Source organism: Oncorhynchus kisutch, linkage group LG15, assembly GCF_002021735.2.
Source record: "Oncorhynchus kisutch isolate 150728-3 linkage group LG15, Okis_V2, whole genome shotgun sequence".
Taxonomy (NCBI): domain Eukaryota; kingdom Metazoa; phylum Chordata; class Actinopteri; order Salmoniformes; family Salmonidae; genus Oncorhynchus; species Oncorhynchus kisutch.
Window position 1 is genome coordinate 20,248,099 of NC_034188.2, and position 21,403 is coordinate 20,269,501.

The following is a 21,403-nucleotide window of genomic DNA, read 5'->3' on the forward strand; positions in this document are numbered from 1 at the left end:
CAACAACACTTTGTTTGTTTCCTCTCCTTTCTTTCAGTAGACATTTCATGTGCCTCGGCCACTCCTGACCTACACCTGCAGTCATGCTCCTGACCTACACCTGCAGTCATGCTCCTGACCTACACCTGCAGTCATGATCCTGACCTATACCTGCAGTAAAGCTCCTGACCTACACCTGCAGTCATGCTCCTGACCTCCACCTGCAGTCATGCTCCTGACCTCCACCTGCAGTCATGATCCTGACCTATACCTGCAGTCATGCTCCTGATCTACACCTGCAGTCATGCTCCTGATCTACACCTGCAGTCATGCTCCTGACCTACACCTGCAGTCATGCTCCTGACCTACACCTGCAGTCATGCTCCTGACCTACACCTGCAGTCATGCTCCTGACCTACACCTGCAGTCATGCTCCTGACCTACACCTGCAGTCATGCTCCTGATCTACACCTGCAGTCATGCTCCTGACCTACACCTGCAGTCATGCTCCTGACCTACACCTGCAGTCATGCTCCTGACCTACACCTGCAGTCATGCTCCTGACCTACACCTGCAGTCATGCTCCTGATCTACACCTGCAGTCATGCTCCTGACCTACACCTGCCGTCATGCTCCTGATCTACACCTGCAGTCATGCTCCTGACCTACACCTGCAGTCATGCTCCTGACCTACACCTGCAGTCATGCTCCTGACCTACACCTGCAGTCATGCTCCTGACCTACACCTGCAGTCATGCTCCTGACCTACACCTGCAGTCATGCTCCTGGTATTTATTACGTCCTAACATAATAAGGTTACAGATGTTTCATCAGTTTTACAGAGTTTTAGCAGACAATGCACATTACCTTGAGCCCTTACCATCATTAAATACAGTGTGCATATGGTACAATCAAATATCAACACATTGAATATTGATAATCAGTTAAATTAGATCATTGATAATCAATTAACTTACCTCGATCACATTGATGTGAAATAAATTGCTTGCTTGCAAGATTTTACGACAGAATGTATACTGCATGTGCACTTCTGATTGAACTTCTGGAACTTAATCAACATAATCTCACAAATAACCCTAGTCTCGGCGTTAAAGAGCAAGGAGTGGGAGGCCAGCAGCGGCAGCAGCAGCGGCAGAAGGAGCAGTGGAGGTGAAACATGAGCATGTGAAAGCAATTACAGCAGCAGGCTGGAGCTGTTAGCCTGAATGTGGGCTAGAAGGGGTGCCGGCTCAGGCTGTCTCTCCATCCCTATCCCATCGCCAAGTTGTCCGCCGGCCAAGCCACTTCCCCACAACTCTGCTGGCCTAAAAATCAAGAGGCCCTGCACAGGCAGGCGTGGTCCCTCCTCCAGCTCCACTCACACTGTAGACTAGACCCTTTTATGAAAAAACTATAAGCCCTTGTTTCCAACTATGATCTATTAACTCACCCTGGGAGGACTAGGAGGGAGGGGGAGAGGGAGGGAAGGAAGGAAGGAAAAAAGGAGGGAAGGAGAGAGCGTTAATGTGGAGCATGCATCAGTGAAGCTGGGAGGGGTCAGGGCAGGGGTTATTGATATTGTTTAACTGAGGAGACCTCTGGAAGGCATAAATAGCTGAAGGAAGCGCTCAGGTCTCGCAGTCCCTCCTCAAGACAGCCCAGGCACAGGTTTCACTCCTCAACTTCAACGATAACCACATCTGTATCTGCAAACTCAGTAAGTACCCACTCCTCTGTCATCTCAAGCCCTGCCTTAATGAATGTCAAGTGGACCTTTGTGTAGAGCGGATCTGACAAACATGCGTGCAATGAGTACTGTAGGTGTTATGTGTGTAAAGCAAAAGCTATTTGTCACTCATCTAAATGATGTTCCTAATGGCATAAGCTTATTTATATTCATGAATGTGTACACGTGAATTGTCAGACTTAATGTCGCCGCTGTTACATTCCTAGGCTTTCATTGTCAGTAGGTTAGCTGTGAATGTTCATACTCATGTAGCCTAATGCCTACAGGTACATTTCAAACGCAATAATAATGAATGAAGACATATTATCCTGTATAGACTGTAAACACCTTGGAATTCTATCAGTGCAGATATTAATATAAACATCTACGTTGATGTTAAGCCTGCATCTGACCTGCTTCTGTTTCCCATTTCACTTTCACACTCATTGTTGCACTGTGTTTAGGCTAAGCGACTGTTTGAGTCTGAAACTGTGGAAATGTTTTTAAGGACAAAATTCTTTCCTCCTCAGTCATATGGACCACGTACTTTAAACCAACACAGAAGGAATGTGGTTGGTTGCCCAGTCAAGTGGCGCAGAACCTGAAATGCCCCTCATTCCCCTATCTCTTTTCCAGCTCAGTAACAAGCATGGAAAGAGACATGAACGTGAGCAGCACTAGCAGTGTGGTGCACTGGCTAGCCAGCCTGACCCTAACCCTGCTTGGGAGTGTCCACCCCATGCCTGTGACCATAGACCCGGTGTGCACGGCAGACACCACTGCCAAGTACAGCCTGACATTTACAGGGATGTGGAGCCAAACCTCCTTCCCTAAGCAGTACCCAATCTACCGCCCCCCTGCCCAGTGGTCCCCTCTCATTGGTAAGTTAAATACTTTTTGGGCGGAAGGCAACCTAGCAGTTAAGAGCGTTGGGCTAGTAACCAAAAGGTCGCTGGTTCAAATCCTCGAGCTGACTAGGTGAGAAATCTGTCGATGTGCCCTTGAGTAAAGCATTTAACCCTAATTGATATTTTAAGTCACTTTGGATAAAAGCGTCTGCTTAATGACAAAAAAATATAAAATAAAATGTACTGTTATTAGCCTGTGATCTGACTCCCTTTGTTTATACTGTAATAGTAAACATATACTGTAGATTCCTATATTCATGAATAAAACATAGACATCAGGTGAATACTATAGACATCTGGTATATGTATATGTAGCCATGCATTGCAGATTTCCACATTTTCCCTATAATTAAAAACTCTTTGAGCACCTGGAAAAGCGGTATATGCATCCAATCCATTACTATTAGTTTACAGTGTGCCTGAAAAGCAGACATTTTAAACACATTCTGAGCTGCTAGTTAAGAGCTACACAAACTGGGGGAAACAATCCATGTAATTCTTCCATTCCAGGGGTGACCCACAGTTCAGACTATCATATCTGGCAGCGGAATGAGTTTGCAAGCAACGGGGTGAGGGAGTTCTCTGAGAAGGGCGAGGCCTGGACTCTGATGAAGGAGGTAGAGGCGGCTGGGGAACGCATCCAGAGTGTCTACGGGCTGTTCTCTGCTCCAGCCTTGGTTGGGGGAACGGGTCAGATGACCTCAGAGTTCGAGGTCTTTGCAAGGCACTCTTTCGTAAGTTTCTCAATCTTCACAGAGCATTCAATATCTATCTAAAATACATATCTCAATTTATGTATATCTTATAACCTCTCTGAATGTCCATCTATCTTATGAATGTGCACCTATTTACTTGAAGAACCTTTCTAAAAGGTATGTCTTTTTGAGACTACGCCAGAAATCAAGTATATTGTCATGGAGAGATAACTATGTAAAACCTACACCACATATTCTAAACCTTGTACCAACTTTTAACATAAAAGGTTTTTGAGTATCCCAGTAGGTATAGATTAGTAGATTAATATATTTGCTGTTCAGTTGCCAACTCTCATTTATATGGCCCAAAGCTAAAAACCGTTAAATAAAATTTAAAAAAAAATATATATATACAGTGGGGCAAAAAAGTATTTAGTCAGCCATCAATTGTGCAAGTTCTCCCACTTAAAAAGATGAGAGAGGCCTGTAATTTTCATCATAGGTACACTTCAACTATGACAGACAAAATGAGGAAAAGAAATCCAGAAAATCACATTGTAGGATTTTTAATGAATTTATTTGCAAATTATGGTGGAAAATAAGTATTTGGTCAATAACAAAAGTTTATCTCAATACTTTGTTATATACCCTTTGTTGGCAATGACAGAGGTCAAACGTTTTCTGTAAGTCTTCACAAGGTTTTCACACACTGTTGTTGGTATTTTGGCCCATTCCTCCATGCAGATCTCCTCTAGAGCAGTGATGTTTTGGGGCTGTTGCTGGGCAACACGGACTTTCAACTCCCTCCAAAGATTTTCTATGGGGTTGAGATCTGGAGACTGGCTAGGCAACTCCAGGACCTTGGAATGCTTCTTACGAAGCCACTCCTTCGTTGCCCGGGCGGTGTCTTTGGGATCATTGTCATGCTGAAAGACCCAGCCACATTTCATCTTCAATGCCCTTGCTGATGGAAGGAGGTTTTCAAATCTCACGATACATGGCACCAATCATTCTTTCCTTTACACGGATCAGTCGTCCTGGTCCCTTTGCAGAAAAACAGCCCCAAAGCATGATGTTTCCACCCCCATGCTTCACAGTAGGTATGGTGTTCTTTGGATGCAACTCAGCATTCTTTGTCCTCCAAACACGACGAGTTGAGTTTTTACCAAAAAGTTATATTTTGGTTTCATCTGACCATATGACATTCTCCCAATCTTCTTCTGGATCATCCAAATGCTCTCTAGCAAACTTCAGACAGGCCTGGACATGTACTGGCTTAAGCAGGGGGACACGTCTGGCACTGCAGGATTTGAGTCCCTGGCGACGTAGTGTGTTACTGATGGTAGGCTTTGTTACTTTGGTCCCAGCTCTCTGCAGGTCATTCACTAGGTCCCCCCGTGTGGTTCTAGGATTTTTGCTCACCGTTCTTGTGATCATTTTGACCCCACAGGGTGAGATCTTGCGTGGAGCCCCAGATCGAGGAAGATTATCAGTGGTCTTGTATTTCTTCCATTTCCTAATAATTGCTCCCACAGTTGATTTCTTCAAACCAAGCTGCTTACCTATTGCAGATTCAGTCTCCCCAGCCTGGTGCAGGTCTACAATTTTGTTTCTGGTGTCCTTTGACAGCTCTTTGGTCTTGGCCATAGTGGAGTTTGGAGTGTGACTGTTTGAGGTTGTGGACAGGTGTCTTTTATACTGATAACAAGTTCAAACAGGTGCCATTAATACAGGTAACGAGTGGAGGACAGAGGAGCCTCTTAAATAAGAAGTTACAGGTCTGTGAGAGCCAGAAATCTTGCTTGTTTGTAGGTGACCAAATACTTATTTTCCACCATAATTTGCAAATAAATTCATAAAAAATCCTACAATGTGATTTTCTGGATTTTTTTTCTAATTTTGTCTGTCATAGTTGAAGTGTACCTGTGATGAAAATTACAGGCCTCTCTCATCTTTTTAAGTGGGAGAACTTGCACAATTGGTGGCTGACTAAATACTTTTTTGCCCCGCTGTATATATACACACAAGACCGTTAAAAAGTTTGGGGTCACTTAGCAATTTCCTTGTTTTTGAAAGAAAATCACATTTTTGTCCATTAAAATAACATCAACCTGATCAGAAATACAGTGTAGACATTGTTCATGTTGTAAATGACTATTGTAGCTGGAAACCTAGGTGTACAGAGGCCCATTATCAGCAACCATCACTCCTGTGTTCCAATGGCTAGTTGTGTTAGCTAATCCAAGTTTATCATTTTAAAAGGCTACTTGATTATTAGAAAACCCTATTGCAATTATGTTAGCACAGCTGAAAACGGTTGTGCTAATTAAAGGAGCAATTAAACTGGCCTTCTTTAGACTAGTTGAGTATCTGGAGCATCAGCATTTGTGGGTTCGATTACAGGCTCAAAATGGCCAAAAACAAATAACTTTCTTCTGAAACTCGTCAGTCTATTCTTGTTCTGAGAAATGAAGGCGAGAAATTGCCAAAAAACTGAAGATCTCGTATAACTCTGTGTACTACTCCCTTCACAGAACAGCACAAACGGTCTCTAACCAGAATAGAAAGAGGTGTGGAAGGCCAGGGTGAACAACTGAGCAAGAGGACAAGTACATTAGTCTAGTTTGAGAAACAGACGCCTCACAACTCCTCAACTGGCAGCTTCATTAAATAGAACCCGCAAAACACCAGTCTCAAAGTCAACAGTGAAGAGGCGACTCCGGGATTCTGGCATTCTAGGCAGAGTTGCAAAGAAAAAGCCATATCTCAGACTGGCCAATAAAAATAAAAGATTAAGATGGACCAAAGAACACAGACACTGGAGAGAGGAAGGCCAGCATCTTGTCCTCTTGCTCAGTTGTGCACCAGGGCCTCCTACTAATTTTTCTATTCTGGTTAGAGACAGTTTGAGCTGTTCTGTGAAGGGAGTAGTACACAGTGTTGTATGCGATCTTCAGTTTCTTGGCAATTTCTCGCATGGAATAGCCTTCATTTCTAAGAACAAGAATAGACTGACGAGTTTCAGAAAAAAAGTGTTTTGTTTCTGGCCATTTTGAGCCTGTAATCGAACCCACAAATGCTGATGCTCCAGATACTCAACTAGTCTAAAGAAGGCCAGTTTTATTGCTTCTTTAATCAGCACAATAGTTTTCAGCTAATTGCAAAAGGGTTTTCTAATGATCAATTAGCCTTTTAAAATGATAAACTTGGATTAGCTAATACAACATGCCATTGGAACACAGGAGTGATGGTTGCTGATAATGGGCCTCTGTACACCTATGTAGATATTCCATTTTTAAAAATCTGCCGTTTGCAGCTACAATAGTCATTTACAACATTAACAATGTCTACACTGTTTTTCTAATAAATTTGTTGTTATTTTAATGGACAAAAAAAGTGTTTTTCCCCCCCCAAAAACAAGACCATTTCTAAGTGACCCCAAACTTTTGAACGGCATTGTACATATATGTTTTTACACAATATTCAGAGTCTGCATTTGGGATCAGTTTCTTATTATTGGCCTCGGGGTATCCAATAAAAGATGTCAGCAAAAAATAATTCTTACTGTTGGAACTGTAGTTGAGGAAAGCTCTGGAAAGATGAGAGTACGGAATAATGAAGAGCAGATTAAGACCGCTGATCCTTTGAGTGTCTGCACTAAATTTGAGTTTACTGTTAGACGGACACCTAGAAACATCCACACATAACCCATCCTACTTCCCCCCCTCTCTCTACAGCTATCCTTCATAGTGCGGATAGTTCCCAGCCCAGACTGGTTCCTGGGAGTGGACAGCTTTGACCTGTGTGAGGGAGACCAGTGGAAGGAGAGCGTCACACTGGAGCTGTTCCCCTATGACGCAGGCACTGACAGTGGCTTCACCTTCTCCTCTCCCAACTTTGAGACCATTCCTCAGGACAAAGTCACACAGGTAAATCTAAAAGAAACCATGGTTCATCATCATGTCCATACTGTAGGTAACTGATGATGCTATATCAACTTCGGTAATCAATACCAGAAGTGTTGTTGACAACACAACTTGATTTTGTCCTTTCCAGATAACGTCATCATCTCCAAGCCATCCTGCCAACTCTTTCTATTATCCCCGTCTGAAGAATCTGCCACCCATGGGCAAGGTCACCCTCACAAAGACCAAGAACAACCAGATCTTCAGCATACCCATGGAGCCCACCCAGTTCAACCAGACTGGCAATGAGATTGGCAATGAGATTGAGGACTCTCTCATAAGTAAGCAAGAAACATTTAAGAAACAAATACAGTGAATTAATATTTATCGCTTGCTATCCTGCAATCCTACCTCTCTGATAGAAAATAACTTGATCAATTAGGTTTTTAACTTAATCATCATCTTATGAACCAAGATGTATTCAATTTAACCCCATTAAAATGAAAGAAGAGAGCAAAGAATTGGCACTGGCCATCTGGCAAAACATAAAGAGTAAAGTAAAGCCTTGCGGTAATCGGATCCGTTGTGCGCCAGCAATGAGTTGGAGTCAGCAAGAGCTGTTCCTCTGTGCCCATGGCAACCAGGCAACACACAGGATAAAGGAGGTCAAAGGCATTGGACATTTCCTGCCTCTCAGCACTGATGTCAAGTAGTCCAGCCTTGCTTTTATTTCCACGTTACATCCTCCTGCTTCTCTAATTCTCCCAAAAAATTACCTCAATCTGTGATAGATATCAACATTTTACTGGCTCATAACATGTGAGGGGGGGGGGGCCTTGGCAAACCACATGATTTAAAAAAATACAAAGTCAAGTTTCTGTCATTTAATTATTCAATTAAAGTTCATCCAGGTTTAGCAACCGTAGCCAGGAATGTACAGCTACAAGCTTAGGATATATAAAAGCATATATTTTAAAGAGTTTCCTTACATTGTGATTTACTTTGGCATACATTTGGTATCCCTGTATATTCTATACAATCAAAAAAAGTCGTGTTTCCTACAGTATTACAGCTATATTTGACATAGCACTTGGAAATATTCTATAAAAAAAATTTCTGATTGAGCAAATTAACTAAAAGTTTAGTATCAGTTAATAAATCAAGTCTTCCCCTTTTGTATGAAATGGTGTTGGGTGGCTTAGCTAAATCAGTCATTTTAATCTATGCCTGAAGGCTTATCCTTGTGTGGCATGTTATAACTCCAGCAGACCACACACACACACACACACACACACACACACACACACACACACACACACACACACACACACACACACACACACACACACACACACACACACACACACACACACACACACACACACACACACACACACACACACACACAGAGGGGCCCTAGAGCCTGGCTAGAGAAAGGGTCACTGAAATCATATCAACCCCTAATGCGGCACGCTCAATCAAGTGTTACCGGTCTCTGGCCTCTTGCAATTCAAGTGTTCTATGGATTGCTAAAATAATGTCTTAATGCATATTGCTAACAGAATATATCTGGTGTCCTTTCCACTAGATTCCACCCCTCTAGACTGTGAGGTGTCTGCATGGTCACCCTGGGGCCTGTGCAAAGGCAAATGCGGAGACTCGGGCGTGCGCCACAGAACTCGCTACATCCACCTACAACCAGCAAACAATGGGGTAGTCTGCCCCTCACTGGAAGAGGAGAACAAATGTATCCCTGATAACTGCTTATGACTGGCCGGCAAGAGTACGAAACAGAAAAGAAGAGGTCATGCAAGACGACAAAGAGTACGAAAGATGCGTCTGTCATCTCCACTGGAGAAGCCCAAGCTGTAGAAATTGACCCTTTTCTCGCTGGGCTTCCTAGCCTATTCACTGGGAACAGTGGAGGCTGGTGAGGAGAGGACGGTTCAAAGTAATGGCTGGAATGGAATAGATGGAACAGTATCTAACCATTAGAAACAAGTGTAATACCATTCCATTCCAGCCATTACTATGAGCCCGTCCTTCAATTTAAAGAGGCACCAGCCACCACTGACTGAGAAAGATTTATAAATGGGTCACAGACATGCAATTATTGTGAGGCCTGAGGAGTGAAGAGGTTGTCTAGAAACTCTGCCCTTAGTTCTTGTGATTTCTGTTTCCCTACGTCATTGGGTTTTCTGAGGTAAGCTAGCCATGAGTCTGAAAAATAATTCTTAAATTCAAATCTGGACCTGGAAGCCAGTTCCACTGTTTTGTTCTTCTTCTTCATTGTTCCCCTCTAATCCAGGACTGATTTAGACCTGGGACACCGGGTGCGGCCAACTAATTATCAGGTAGAACAGAAAAACAGCAATACTTCAGACCTTGCAGGGTAAGATTTGACTACCCCTGTTTACAGACAATCAGCAGTGTTGGAAAAAGTACCCAATCATCATACTTGAGTAAAAGTATAGAAAGTTATTTAAGTAAAAGTGAAAGTCACCTAGTAAAATTTTACTTGAGTAAAAGTCGGCACCATGTTCTTGTTTTTAGCCATGGGAAAACTCCAACACTCAGACATTATTTACAAAATATGCATGTGTTTAGTGAGTCTGCCAGAACATAGGCAGTAGGGATGACCACGTGTTCTCATGATAAGTGTGTAAATTTCACAATTTTCCTGTTCTGCTAAGCATTCAAAATGTAAGGAGTACTTTGGGTTGTCAGGGAAAATGTATGGAATAAAAAGTACAATATTTTCTTTAGGAAGTGAAGTGAAAGCTGTCAACAAAAAAAAATTGTTAAGTAAAGTACAAACACCCCAAAAAAACTACAGCAATTTCAACAACAATTTCTCCAGTACTTTAAAGTAATTTTACTTAAGTACTTTACACCACTGACGATATGGCAGTCAACCCCCAAACCTCATCGAAGGCTCCATTACTTACAATAGACCAGATGTGTTTACAGATAAAGCACTCTTTTCCATGATGATCTCTACTACAGAGAATATATTTATTTACAGGGTTTGGACCTGTACTGTACAGTATCAAGCAGTAGAAATCTCACACTCGATCGTGCTATTGAGATATTGTCAAAATCAGAGAGAAATGGCAAAATGCGTACTTTTCTGAGAAAATGTACCTCCTAAAAAACAGTACATCGAATTTTGTTGATGTTTGTCTGTCTGTATGTATGTTCTTTGTAAGTCCAATAAACTGTAAATACATGTAAGTTGGTTACAATTTTATTTCTAATTGATGTAAAGCAACAATAGTTCATACAATCAACAAAATACATCATGATGTATTTTGTTGATTGTATGAAATATTGTTGCATACACCACAGCATAAAATAGGCCTACGAAACACAACGATCTCAAAGGAGTGTCCCTGTCATGAAAATCTTTGTTACTCATTGATGTTGTTTGCTATCTATGCCAAAGCTTTCATTAGTCATACCTGACGTACTTCATCATTCCATGTCACAGGACAAGATATGACAAACTGTCTTTCAAAGTAGTACAAATGAGCTCTTCCCTAGAAACCCCCTAAGCTACCTAAGCTACAGAAAACCTGAGAAATAGACTGACTCTGGAAAATTCCAAGAAATAGCAATCATAGCCTACATCTGGGCCATTGGTGCCTTCCGCTTCATATATTTCTGCTTGTTTCTCAAGTGTTGGTCTTATTTCAAACCAATGACAAATGATGGAAAATTACTGGGAAAAGTAACAGGAAAAATAGACAGATTCTTGGCTTTTGATGGAGGACAGTCTTTGCAGATACTATGCGAGTACAATCTTAGGGGAAAAAGGTGCTATCTAGAACCTAAAAGGGTTCTTCAGCTGTCCCCATAGGGAAATACTTTGAAGAGCTCCTTTTGGTTCCAGGTAGAACCCATTTGGTTCCAGGTAGAACCCTTTTTGGTTCTATGTAGAAGACTTTTCACAGAGGATTCTATATGGAACCCTAAAGGGTTTTCCTATGGGGACAGCTGAAGAACCCTTTTGGAACCCTTTTTTCTAAGAGTGTAGGTTTCATGATGGTACAGTGCACACTAGTTAATAAGTGAACAATTTCATGTTTCTTTATCAGTACATGTGGGCTTCTACTACTGGTCAGGCTTATCAGTTTCTCTGCTGACCTTGGATACCCACTCAGACGCACAGTTTGGACGGTCAGTCGCAGCAACAGCAGGTGTCAGTTTCTCACACCAGAGTTGTCGCCTGCACACTAGCAACCATAAGGCTCATTACACTCATTTAACTTTGTCACATACTGTGTGTCAAAATGAATGTGAGGGGCATTGGGATGTAGGTTCTGTGTTACCTGGCACTGATGGCTGTTATGTACTTTGATCTGGGTGAACATTAGCAAAAGTGCCTCATCAAGGAGATTCAAGGTAACATGATGATCACAGGTCAGTTTTATGGGCAGGTGGAGAGGAGGACATTGTTCTGCATGGTTGACAGGTGAGTTCTATGGGCAGGTGGTTTAAAAAGTTCAATGGATTAGCAGAGATCATGATGAAGTCAACCATTTAAAAAGTTACATGAGTTAGCAGAGATCATGATAAAGTCAACCAGGAGGCATATGGCATTTGTTTGATATTCTATTACATGTTTAATTTAACCTTTATTTAACTAGGCAAGTCAGTAGTATTCTATTAGTATTTGCACGCTTAATTTGCAAAATCATCTCAACTTTTTCTGTAATAATGGCTTACTCCAAAGCAATTTTAAGCACATTAGATGTAATAAATATCGTCTGTCTGTGTTGTGTTTTTCTCAGGTCCTTTTCGTCTGGAGTATTGGGAAAAATAACCCTAACTCCCCTCCTCTTGGCCTCACTATCACTGTGATCCAGACCACCATGTCATTTTTCTTCTAGATATTAATTAAAAAAACATGACAGATTTGGAAAATTCTAAGTCACATCCCACGCATCTGGCCCACATTGTTGTGCATGCAGTCCAACTCGAATCTAAGGTTTTCCATTTTCGCCGGTGACAGGCTTGTGTGTTCCTCCATGCACTGAGTCTGCTGGACTGTGTTACTCCACAACCATATTTGAATATTGTTCTGATATTTCCAATGCAGAGGATTCATTTTGATGTTGACCCCAGTGCTGAGGCACAAAGACAAGGCCCAGACTATGGAGTACAACCTGAAACCCCTAAGAGACCAGATGCAAAACATCACCACAAGGAAATAATCAAACACACTTTGTTATGAAAAGGGTCATTTTCCAAAATTCTAGTTTCAGAAAAAAGCAGACTATTATTTTGATCAGAACTAGGCCTATAGTACAATACATGAAAACAACAAATATTGTGTTGCGCTACTAGGCCTGTCCTATTAACGGTCTAGAATGAACTATTTACCAGCCCTTTTATTCATATTCACAGGAACTAGATGAGACTTTTTGCCAGCCAGATCAGTGAAGAAACCAATGGGAAAGTTTTGTGGTGGGCTGTTGTGTAGACTTCCATTCAACTATCAGTTGGATTTTGGCAAATCAAAAGACTGAAAGACTTCCTGATTGCAAAGAAGTTGATTTGATAAAAACTTTAGAGCAGGAATTATGTCTGGCAGTACAATGCAGTGGCCACTAGAGTCAAATGCTATTCCAAACTAGACTTGAAGATCAGTGCTGAGGAGGCATCTATTTTACTGTACATCCTTCTAGAGACAATGTATGAATTAATCAAATGTGTTTGTTTAATTTTACACAACTATCCCAATTTGTTTTCTCCAATGAACACACCAAAATGTAAATAATGACGTAGCCAGCCAATCAGAAAGCGATCTGACATGCAAACAAACCGAAAATCAGAAGGTAGCCAGGCTAGTTGATTGCTACAGTTGCTAAAGCCAGACACGGAAGGGTTTGTGACAGTTTACTAACTAGTTCCATAGAGAACAAAGGGCCATCGTGTAAGTCAGATGTGGACCTTTCTTCAGTAAAATATAATTTACGTTTTAGTAGACACCTGTTCGGGGGCAGCTAAGTAAGAAAAGTTACTGTAGCTAGCGTTGACACGCAAGCTAACGTTAGCTAGCTAGTTCGTCTTTATAGTCCAAATTGGTAGCCATTCATCTATTTTGGCTGATCTCTGCGACTTAAAAGCAAGAAGATAGACTGTCTGAATTTATAACTATGTCTTAGTAATAAAAAAAACAACATAAAACTATCTAACATTGGCTAACGTTAATCTCTTAGCTATAGAAAATGTCTTACTGGATCTGCTGTAACTCCTGCTTCAACCTCCCTGGTCCTGACCGCAAACTAGCTGTTACTACCTGTGGTCATGTCATCTGCAACGTGTGTTTTCAGAAAGGTAGCAAGTTCTGTATGTCTTTAATTGTACCAATGTACCCTGTTATGTATCCTTCAATTAATTAAGTTCAACATATCATACTACCTTACGTATGATGCTATATGAGATATGTTCAACATATCATACTACCTTACGTATGATGCTATATGAGATATGTTCCTCCATGAAGCTCAGCCTACTTCTCGGTTTGCAGCAGTTCTGTCTTTTTTTAGAATACACAGGCTAAACTTGAACACAGGGACCTCTGCTGGTCGTTGTCTGATGTTACAGAAACAATTTGGCCGCACAAAAAACCGTCATGCAGTTTGAAAGCATAATTCTAGTCCGTGTTATATCGTAATGGCATGCTATTGTATTGTATAAAATAGTGTGCTTATTCCAATAACCACATTGTACATTTTCTTTCAGCCAATCAAGGGGACTGCATGATATGTAACGCAAAATGTCAAGTTACTCCTCTCTCAGACAAAGTAAGCAGTGATACAGTATCTTATAGATGTGATTATCTGGCGAGGCTCACAAATAAATATATTTGATAACCTAAACTTTACAATCTTTACTTTCACAGAGTAGTGCAGAAGTAAAGGCCCTCTTCTCTGACATAAATTCTGTAGCAACCAAACACTTAACAGAGATAAGCAAGGTATTTCTCTTGATGCTCATAATAGGATAGGCACATAAGATATTAGACTATTTATAGTGATAATTTGAAACACCTCAAGGTTGTACTGCATGTATAAAAACAACATATGTATCCACTCTATTAGGTGTTACTATTCCAGGCAAGGCACCAAAAGAGGTTGTTGGCACATTCCCAGCAGAGGGTGAGGCTGGGGGACATTTAGTTGTATCTCTACTACTATTTAATAATACCAAAGAGTTTTTAATGGTAGCCTCTCTCTTCTGGTGTTATAATTTGAAACATCTGTGCTCCTTATTTCTCAACCCATTTAGAATGAAAAGTTAGAAGAAGTTTTACTCAAGATGAAGCAAGAAATGCAGCAAATGTCCAAGTAAGAATGTAAATCATTAGACATCACATATTAACAACTGCTTAGTGTGACTTTAACATTCTTATATTTACCAGGAAAATGACAGAGCAGGATGCCTATATTGCCAAGCTGGAGAGCACTCGTCAGCAGCAAAGGTATCAATATCTTTATGGGTGTTACTGCTTTCTACTCACCAGGTGTCACTATTGTCATCATTGTTTTTTAAACACGAGACTATGGAGGGGACTCATTTGTTATCAACATATTTTTTATTCAGACCAACTCTTAATGACCATGGTTGGAGAGGAATCACATTCCTCTCTCTCTCTCTCTCTCTGTACAGTGCAAAAGCAGCTTCTACTTCACAGCTGAACCGTAGTTCTCACAATGCTCGTTCACATCAAATAAAATCAGATCAAATGCAGATACCATTCAACTCACCCATGTCCCTCTCTCGCTACTCGTCTACTACAAGTCTGTAAGTATTACATCTTAGGAAATCTGCATTAGGCCTACACATATATAAAGAAAATGTGAACCCTTAAGTTGAAGGTTACAAATATTTAGCCTAAATGAACATAGATGCCAATACATAGTATATATCCAGGAACAAGCTAATGTATTGTGTAACTGTTTTCTGATGGTTTGACATAAAATATGACATGACATGCTGCGTTCTGCGGTCGTCCTGACCCGGTTTGATTTATAGTCAGCATGCTGTAGACTAGTCTAGCTGACAGACAGAGCATGTGTCTGTCTACTGGGCTCTCTGTGGGGCCCTTTGCTCCAGACCTCTATCACAACAGCCCTGAGCTGCAGGGGAGAAAGGGGATCCTCCAATGTAAACTGTGTATATCCTGACTTCATTCACCCTAGCTGCTGTTTGGCTTTGCCCTGCAGTACCACACCAGTCTCACCTGAATAAGCTGGGCAGGCTTGTGAACATTATGTCTGAGTGAGCATTTCCATAATCTTTCTTCCCGGGTTCTATGAGAATGAAATGTGACATGCCATGTTATGTGATTTCCCCTCAGGGCAGAAAACATGGAGGTGGATAACAGAGGTCTGTTTAGGAAAGTATGTGAACCTTTTCATTTGACCAAATATGGTTCAAATCAGAGACAAATAATCAAAAAAATGGTATCTAAATATGTCTCCGGTTCATATTAATAGTATACTTATTTAGTTTTAGCCGTGTATACCCTGACTCCAAATCATTCTTTGATGTTTAATACCAGTGATGAGTTCTATGGCAGACTGAAACTGGTTTTAATGATGGAGACGTATGTTTGTGCAAATGGAAATGTTTTTTTCTCCCTGAACAGCCGGAGCTCTCTGGAAGTGTCCAGAGGTTGTCCTTGATCAGCCCTCCACAGGACGGCCGGATGGGTACGTCTGCTACTCTACTCTGCTCTACTCACAGACAGCCAGATAGATACCTGTGGAGCTGTTCACTGCTTACGTAACAGCACAATGCTTCAATGGTTTCAACTTCTGTCTGTTGTATCTGAATAAGGTTTTTCGTTCTTGCTTGTGTTTGTAGACTCGGCTTTGAGTCTGGAAGCACTATATCTGAGTTTTAGCATACAATATTTAGGGTGTTGCTGAACTTGTGGTGTGTGAATTCTAAATATTGCATCTTTAGGTACCGTCCCCCATCGATCGACCAATCAGAACACCCTAGTCAACCACTCAGCTCGCTCGGCCACTGTCAGGTCTAACTTGTTATAATCACATCATTATCATAACTTAATCATTTATACACCAATGTGCCATGACACAATAAATTAACTTTGATGCCTTGCCTTCTGTCCTCCCAGCCGCCTGGCGGAGTTGCAGATGACCCCTAACCTGCCGTATCGTAGGAACACGGGGTGGGAGACGCCCGTGTTCAAGCCCCCGTCAGCCTACAGACACTCCTCCATGTCTTCTCTGGTCATGTCCTCTCTGGGGGTCACCTGCCCTCCCCCGTAACACTGCCAAGAGCCAGCCATCACAATGGCACAAGGAGACGTCTCTGATCCACTTCTATGCCCTCCACGAGTGACTTAGCTAGAGTATCAAATCACCTGGCAATGGTTGAACTCTCCACCATGGAGAGATTAGCTGTGGAATAGGAAGTGTTGTTCAGAAATTGAGCCCCCTTCACGCAGGGTTAAGAAGAGTTTGGAAGCTGTGGTCTGTTGGTTGTGTGTGCAGTGTAGCGTGTATATTGTCATTGTAATGGATTACATACAGTATTACTTGTCACAGTAACAAATAAAATTTAACAAACCAATCAAATTGATCTCTCAGTAATCAATTGACCAATAAGACACTGAAATCACAAAACCAGTACAGTAACCTCTGTGTCATTAATCATTAACGAACCACTCATCTGATAGGCATGTTTAGAGGTTGTGATTTGCAGTACAATTAGTTAACACCCACAGAGTCCCAGACAATGCCAAGCGTTCCATTGGCCTCCAGCATGACTCACCCAGGACAGGACCAGCTCTACTCTCTTCTCTGTTGTCTCTGGGGGGCCTGCTGCTGCCTGCCTGTCCCTCCGAGGCATTTTCAAGGTCAACTAATCACAAAGGCACCGTGTGAAGAGGTGTGGGCAACATAATTGTGTTATTTCTTCAAATAGCTTGTCTAACATGGCAGATATGACACATGATTAGAACAACCTCCATGGCCTTTTGATTGCTCCGAGCCCCAAGGGCAGGAAACTACTTCTTACAAGCACAGGTTTTGGCTGTCATAACTACTTTAAGGATTTACAGACTTGCACAGGGCAAAAGCGGTGGTTTGCGTGCAAAAGTAGATTGCAGGGTGAGTGTTGGAACACCTTAGTAAGATGGCAGTTAGACTCAGAAGGCTACACTTCCCAATCCCGTCTGAATCAGCCATCTGCCACCAGTGACCTGCTACCTTTCAGGACAAAGATAGAGGAGATCTTGGAAGCACACTATGATTATTTCCTGTGGTTTCAATGTTTCCTTAAAGCTTTTAACAGACATGATGACATGGAATGATGACACCCTGAAGACAGCTGTGGTGGGAGATGAGGACCGTTCATTCATTTTACGTCAACTCAGGCAGCTGTGGGCCCGCAAATGAAGCATGATGAAACACAGGAAGTATGGCGGGAACATGGGTCTGACCTGGCAGAACAAAGTCTCCTGCGGGCCGATGAACCAAAATGACCCTCCTTGTTTGTCTTATTAGAATTTGCCAATGCACATTACTTTAATGTACAGGTCCCTTGGCAGAACATTTTAAAGTACCACCTATTCTCAGTTTGGACATAGAGAAATATGATTAGGGAATCCCCCAAAAAGTAATTCTACTCTGATAACATTTCAAGGAATGGAAATTCCATTCACATTGATTTGCAGCTGACTTTCCACTCAAAATGAGTCATGCTAAATCAGTGTGTTGTGCACCCTGTGATGAGTGCAGTGGAGCCACAAGCGATGTTCTGCACTGGACACGTACACATACAGTGCATTCAGAAAGTATTCAGACCCCTTGACCTTTTCCACATTTTGTTACATTACAGCCTTATTCTAAAATTGATTAAATACTCAATCTATACATAATACCCCATAACAATAAAGCAAAAATAGTTTTTTATATTTTATTTGTGCTAATCTATCATTTAAAAAAATGTAATAGCACATGTACATATGTTTTATTTTTATATCACATTTACGTAAGTATTCAGACCCTTTACTCAGTACTCTGTTGAAGCACCTTTGGCAGTGACTACAGCCTGGAGTCTTCTTGGGTATGATGCTACAAGCTTGGCTCACCTGTATTTACGGAGTTTCTCCCATTCTTCTCTGCAGATCCTCTCAAGCTCTGTCAGGCTGGATGGGGAGCATTGCTGCACAGCTATTTTCAGGTCTCACCAGAGATGTTCGATCGGGTTCAAATCTTGTCCCGAAGCCACTCCTGCGTTGTCTTGGCTCTGTGCCTAGGGTTGTTGTCCTGTTGGAAGGTGAACCATCACCAATTCCTGACTAAGGCCCTTCTCCCCCGATTGTTCAGTTTGGCTGGGCGTACAGCTCTAGGAAGAGTCTTTGTGATTCCAAACTTGCTCCATTTAAGAATGATGGAGGGTACGGTGTTCTTGGTGACCTTAAATGCTCCAGAATTTCTTTGGTACCCTTCCCCAGATTTGTGCCTCAACACAATCCTGTCTCGGAACTCTATGGACAATTCCTTCGACCTCATGGCTTTGTTTTTGCTGTGACATGCTCTGTCAACTGTGGGACCTTATATAGACAGTTGAGTGCCTTTCCACATCATGTCCAATTGAATTTACCACAGGTGGACTCCAATCCAGTTGCATAAACATCTCAAGGATGATCAGTGGAAACAGGATGGACCTGAGCTCAATTTCTGTTTTCTCATTTTGTTTAATTTGGTAAAATTTCTAAAACCCTGTTTTTGCTTTGTCATTATGGGGTATTGTGTGCAGATTGCTGAGGATATTTTAGGTTAAGGCTGTAACGTAACAAAATTTGGAAAAAGTCAAGGGGTCTGAATACTTTCCGAAGGCACTGTATAAACACATATAATTACATGCATGTGTTGCATGGACATATGACCTCCCCAACACATGTGCATTCTCACAGGCAGATATACTTTCACCTACACACACTACCACATGCATACACACACACACACACACACACACACACACACACACACACACACACACACACACACACACACACACACACACACACACACACACACACACACACACACACACACACACACACACCTGGTGCTCGTTAGCTCACTCAGAGGTAGAAAACAGGCTATCATGTTGGGTTAGGCAGAACCCTATCCCCTCTTGCTTCTGGGCTAAATTTGTGTGGATTTAAACCATGGGTAAACTCCTAATATGGCTTTAAATCTAAATTAGTCAAAGAGTTTTCCATTGTGCCAAGCGAGGGCAGAAACAGAATGTACGTGCTCCCACACAGCAGGCACGGCGGAGCGTTTCATTGCAAAACCGTCAATGTAAAGGCTGTAGGCATAGGGCCTACACATGGCTTACTACAGCTTGACGAGCCCATCACTGAATCCCCCCCATGGACACGTGTTTCATTTATATTCAGCTGAGATTGAACAATGCCTTAATTGTGTTGTACAGATGCACAGAGTACATTATTCACTTCATTACGAGACATGCAACAAAGAGGAGTTGAAAACGAGTGTGTCGAAGAGTGTAAGTCAGACCACAGAGTTGGATTACCCTGTGTAGTGGCATTTCTGACTCCAAGATGAATACTGTCAAGAGTCATCATCTGGACCTGTCTAATTTGGTCACAGTTTTCAGGCCATTCCATAAACCTCACAATAAGCCCATAGCACTTCATGACACTGCCAACTTGCCTCTTTTCCACAGCACTGGCTACAGTTGCAAGATTTTACTTGACCAATCTGTTAAATAACAAAGATAAATATTAGAGCTGTAAGCATGTGATCATTACTGAGAGAAAAAGGAGAACCCAGTTGCGTATCTTGTCGTGATGTGCCTGTCCAGACAGGTATCTTTGTATAATCTGTGTTTCCTCTGTTGCCCACAGCAACACGTGCCGTTTCGGTAGCTTTTCATGGTTGTGAATGACCACAATTGAAAAGGAATCAGGTGTGAACAGATGCTATTGTATATAAGAAATGTGCATGAACTCCTGTGCTGGGATTTGGTATAATTTCCTGTTTGGGGTCCAGTGAGAGTGAAATTCAGCCCTGGGGCAAGCTGTCATTGTGTCAAAGAGAGGCAGAGAGAGAAATGTAAATCAGTGCTTTCTCTCTCCTGGATGGCTGCAGGGCTTACAAATGAGTCGTGCCACTTCACCAAGGAAAAGAAAACCATTTCTAATGGTGGGCACAATTATTTAACACTCACAGTGTGTCCTCTCATAGAGGCATTCATCTGCTTGATAAATTGAAATTACATTTAATATGCTCCAGTCTTAAATCGGATATTCTCACAAGGCATGTTGTTCTTGTCAACCACAATTTAGGTGGTTGACAGGTATAATTACAGAAAGACTTATCTCACAAATAAATGATTCTCCTTGCCCACACTTGCTGTTCAGAATACGTTGTCTCAAGTTCTGTGGATGAGTGATATGGTTCTTGCCTGGCTACACATCCACACTGCTCTAGCCCACTGTTTCTTCTCAATGATGTACAGAGAAATAAGTAGAGCAGTAAATCTTAATTCAGGACGAGTCGTCAGGTAAATACGCTTTAGGCTCAGTTGTCTTCCTGACACCAGCTACCTGTGATGTGAACCAGTGGTCAGTGGCTCGCACTATAATCCACTAGACTCCCATGGACAGCCTCTGATTTCAACACAACTTTTATTTAAATCTTCTTCAGGATCGGTGGGTCCCCCACGGGACGGTTGAGCTAACGTAGGCTAATACGATTAGCATGAGGTTGTAAGTAACAAGAACATTTCCCAGGGCATAGACATGTCTGATATTAGCAGAAAGCTTAAATTTTTGTTAATCTAACTGCACTGTCCAATTTACAGTAGCTATTACAGTGAAACAGTACTATGCTATTGTTTGAGGAGAGTGCACAGTTATGAACTTGAAAAGTTATTAATAAACCAATTAGGCACTCAAACTTGACAGTTTTATCTCAATCTCTTCATTCAAAGACTCAATTATGGACACTTACACTTACTGACAGTTGTGGCTGTTTTGCGTGATGTATTGTTGTCTCTACCTTCTTGCCCTTTGTGCTGTTGTCTGTGCCCAATAATGTTTGTACCATGTTTTGTGCTGCTACCATGTTGTTCCATGTTGTTTTGCTACCATGTTGTTGGCATGTTGTG

At 41.8% G+C, this 21,403-nt stretch overlaps 2 protein-coding genes across 7 annotated transcripts; both read left to right on the forward strand.

Moving 5' to 3' along the window:
• The first annotated feature begins 1,517 nt into the window (after positions 1-1,517).
• On the forward strand, positions 1,518-10,447 carry spon2b (spondin 2b, extracellular matrix protein). Its single transcript, XM_020503621.2, has 6 exons — positions 1,518-1,696; positions 2,342-2,586; positions 3,124-3,347; positions 7,046-7,237; positions 7,365-7,554; positions 8,802-10,447. Exons 2-6 carry the CDS (start codon positions 2,355-2,357, stop codon positions 8,981-8,983), a joined length of 1,020 nt encoding a protein of 339 aa, XP_020359210.1. The 5' UTR covers positions 1,518-1,696; positions 2,342-2,354; the 3' UTR covers positions 8,984-10,447.
• Positions 10,448-11,408: 961 nt separating this feature from the next.
• Positions 11,409-16,830, forward strand: rnf212 (ring finger protein 212). 6 transcript variants are annotated; one of them, XM_020502148.2, is made up of 13 exons: positions 11,412-11,687; positions 12,007-13,225; positions 13,438-13,555; positions 13,964-14,025; positions 14,124-14,198; positions 14,323-14,379; positions 14,510-14,568; positions 14,643-14,702; positions 14,891-15,025; positions 15,582-15,624; positions 15,873-15,936; positions 16,193-16,262; positions 16,368-16,830. In XM_020502148.2, exons 3-13 carry the CDS (start codon positions 13,447-13,449, stop codon positions 16,519-16,521), a joined length of 888 nt encoding a protein of 295 aa, XP_020357737.1. In that variant the 5' UTR covers positions 11,412-11,687; positions 12,007-13,225; positions 13,438-13,446; the 3' UTR covers positions 16,522-16,830. The 6 variants fall into 6 exon arrangements, with proteins under 6 accessions (XP_020357738.1, XP_031645692.1, XP_020357737.1 ...); XM_020502147.2 differs by having other exon boundaries at positions 11,413-11,687; positions 12,007-13,151; XM_020502149.2 differs by lacking the exon at positions 14,891-15,025 and having other exon boundaries at positions 11,409-11,687; positions 12,007-13,151.
• The last annotated feature ends 4,573 nt before the right edge of the window (positions 16,831-21,403 follow it).

Bases quoted from the DNA above. Each gene is read 5' to 3' on its own strand.
- spon2b (XM_020503621.2), top strand. From the start codon at position 2,355: ATGGAAAGAGACATGAACGTGAGCAGCACTAGCAGTGTGGTGCACTGG. The intron at 2,587-3,123 runs GTAAGTTAAATA...CTTCCATTCCAG, and splicing joins CCAGTGGTCCCCTCTCATTG to GGGTGACCCACAGTTCAGAC. The intron at 7,238-7,364 runs GTAAATCTAAAA...TGTCCTTTCCAG, and splicing joins CTCAGGACAAAGTCACACAG to ATAACGTCATCATCTCCAAG.
- rnf212 (XM_031789830.1), top strand. From the start codon at position 13,447: ATGTCTTACTGGATCTGCTGTAACTCCTGCTTCAACCTCCCTGGTCCT. The intron at 13,556-13,963 runs GTAGCAAGTTCT...ATTTTCTTTCAG, and splicing joins CAACGTGTGTTTTCAGAAAG to CCAATCAAGGGGACTGCATG. The intron at 14,380-14,509 runs GTGAGGCTGGGG...CAACCCATTTAG, and splicing joins TGGCACATTCCCAGCAGAGG to AATGAAAAGTTAGAAGAAGT.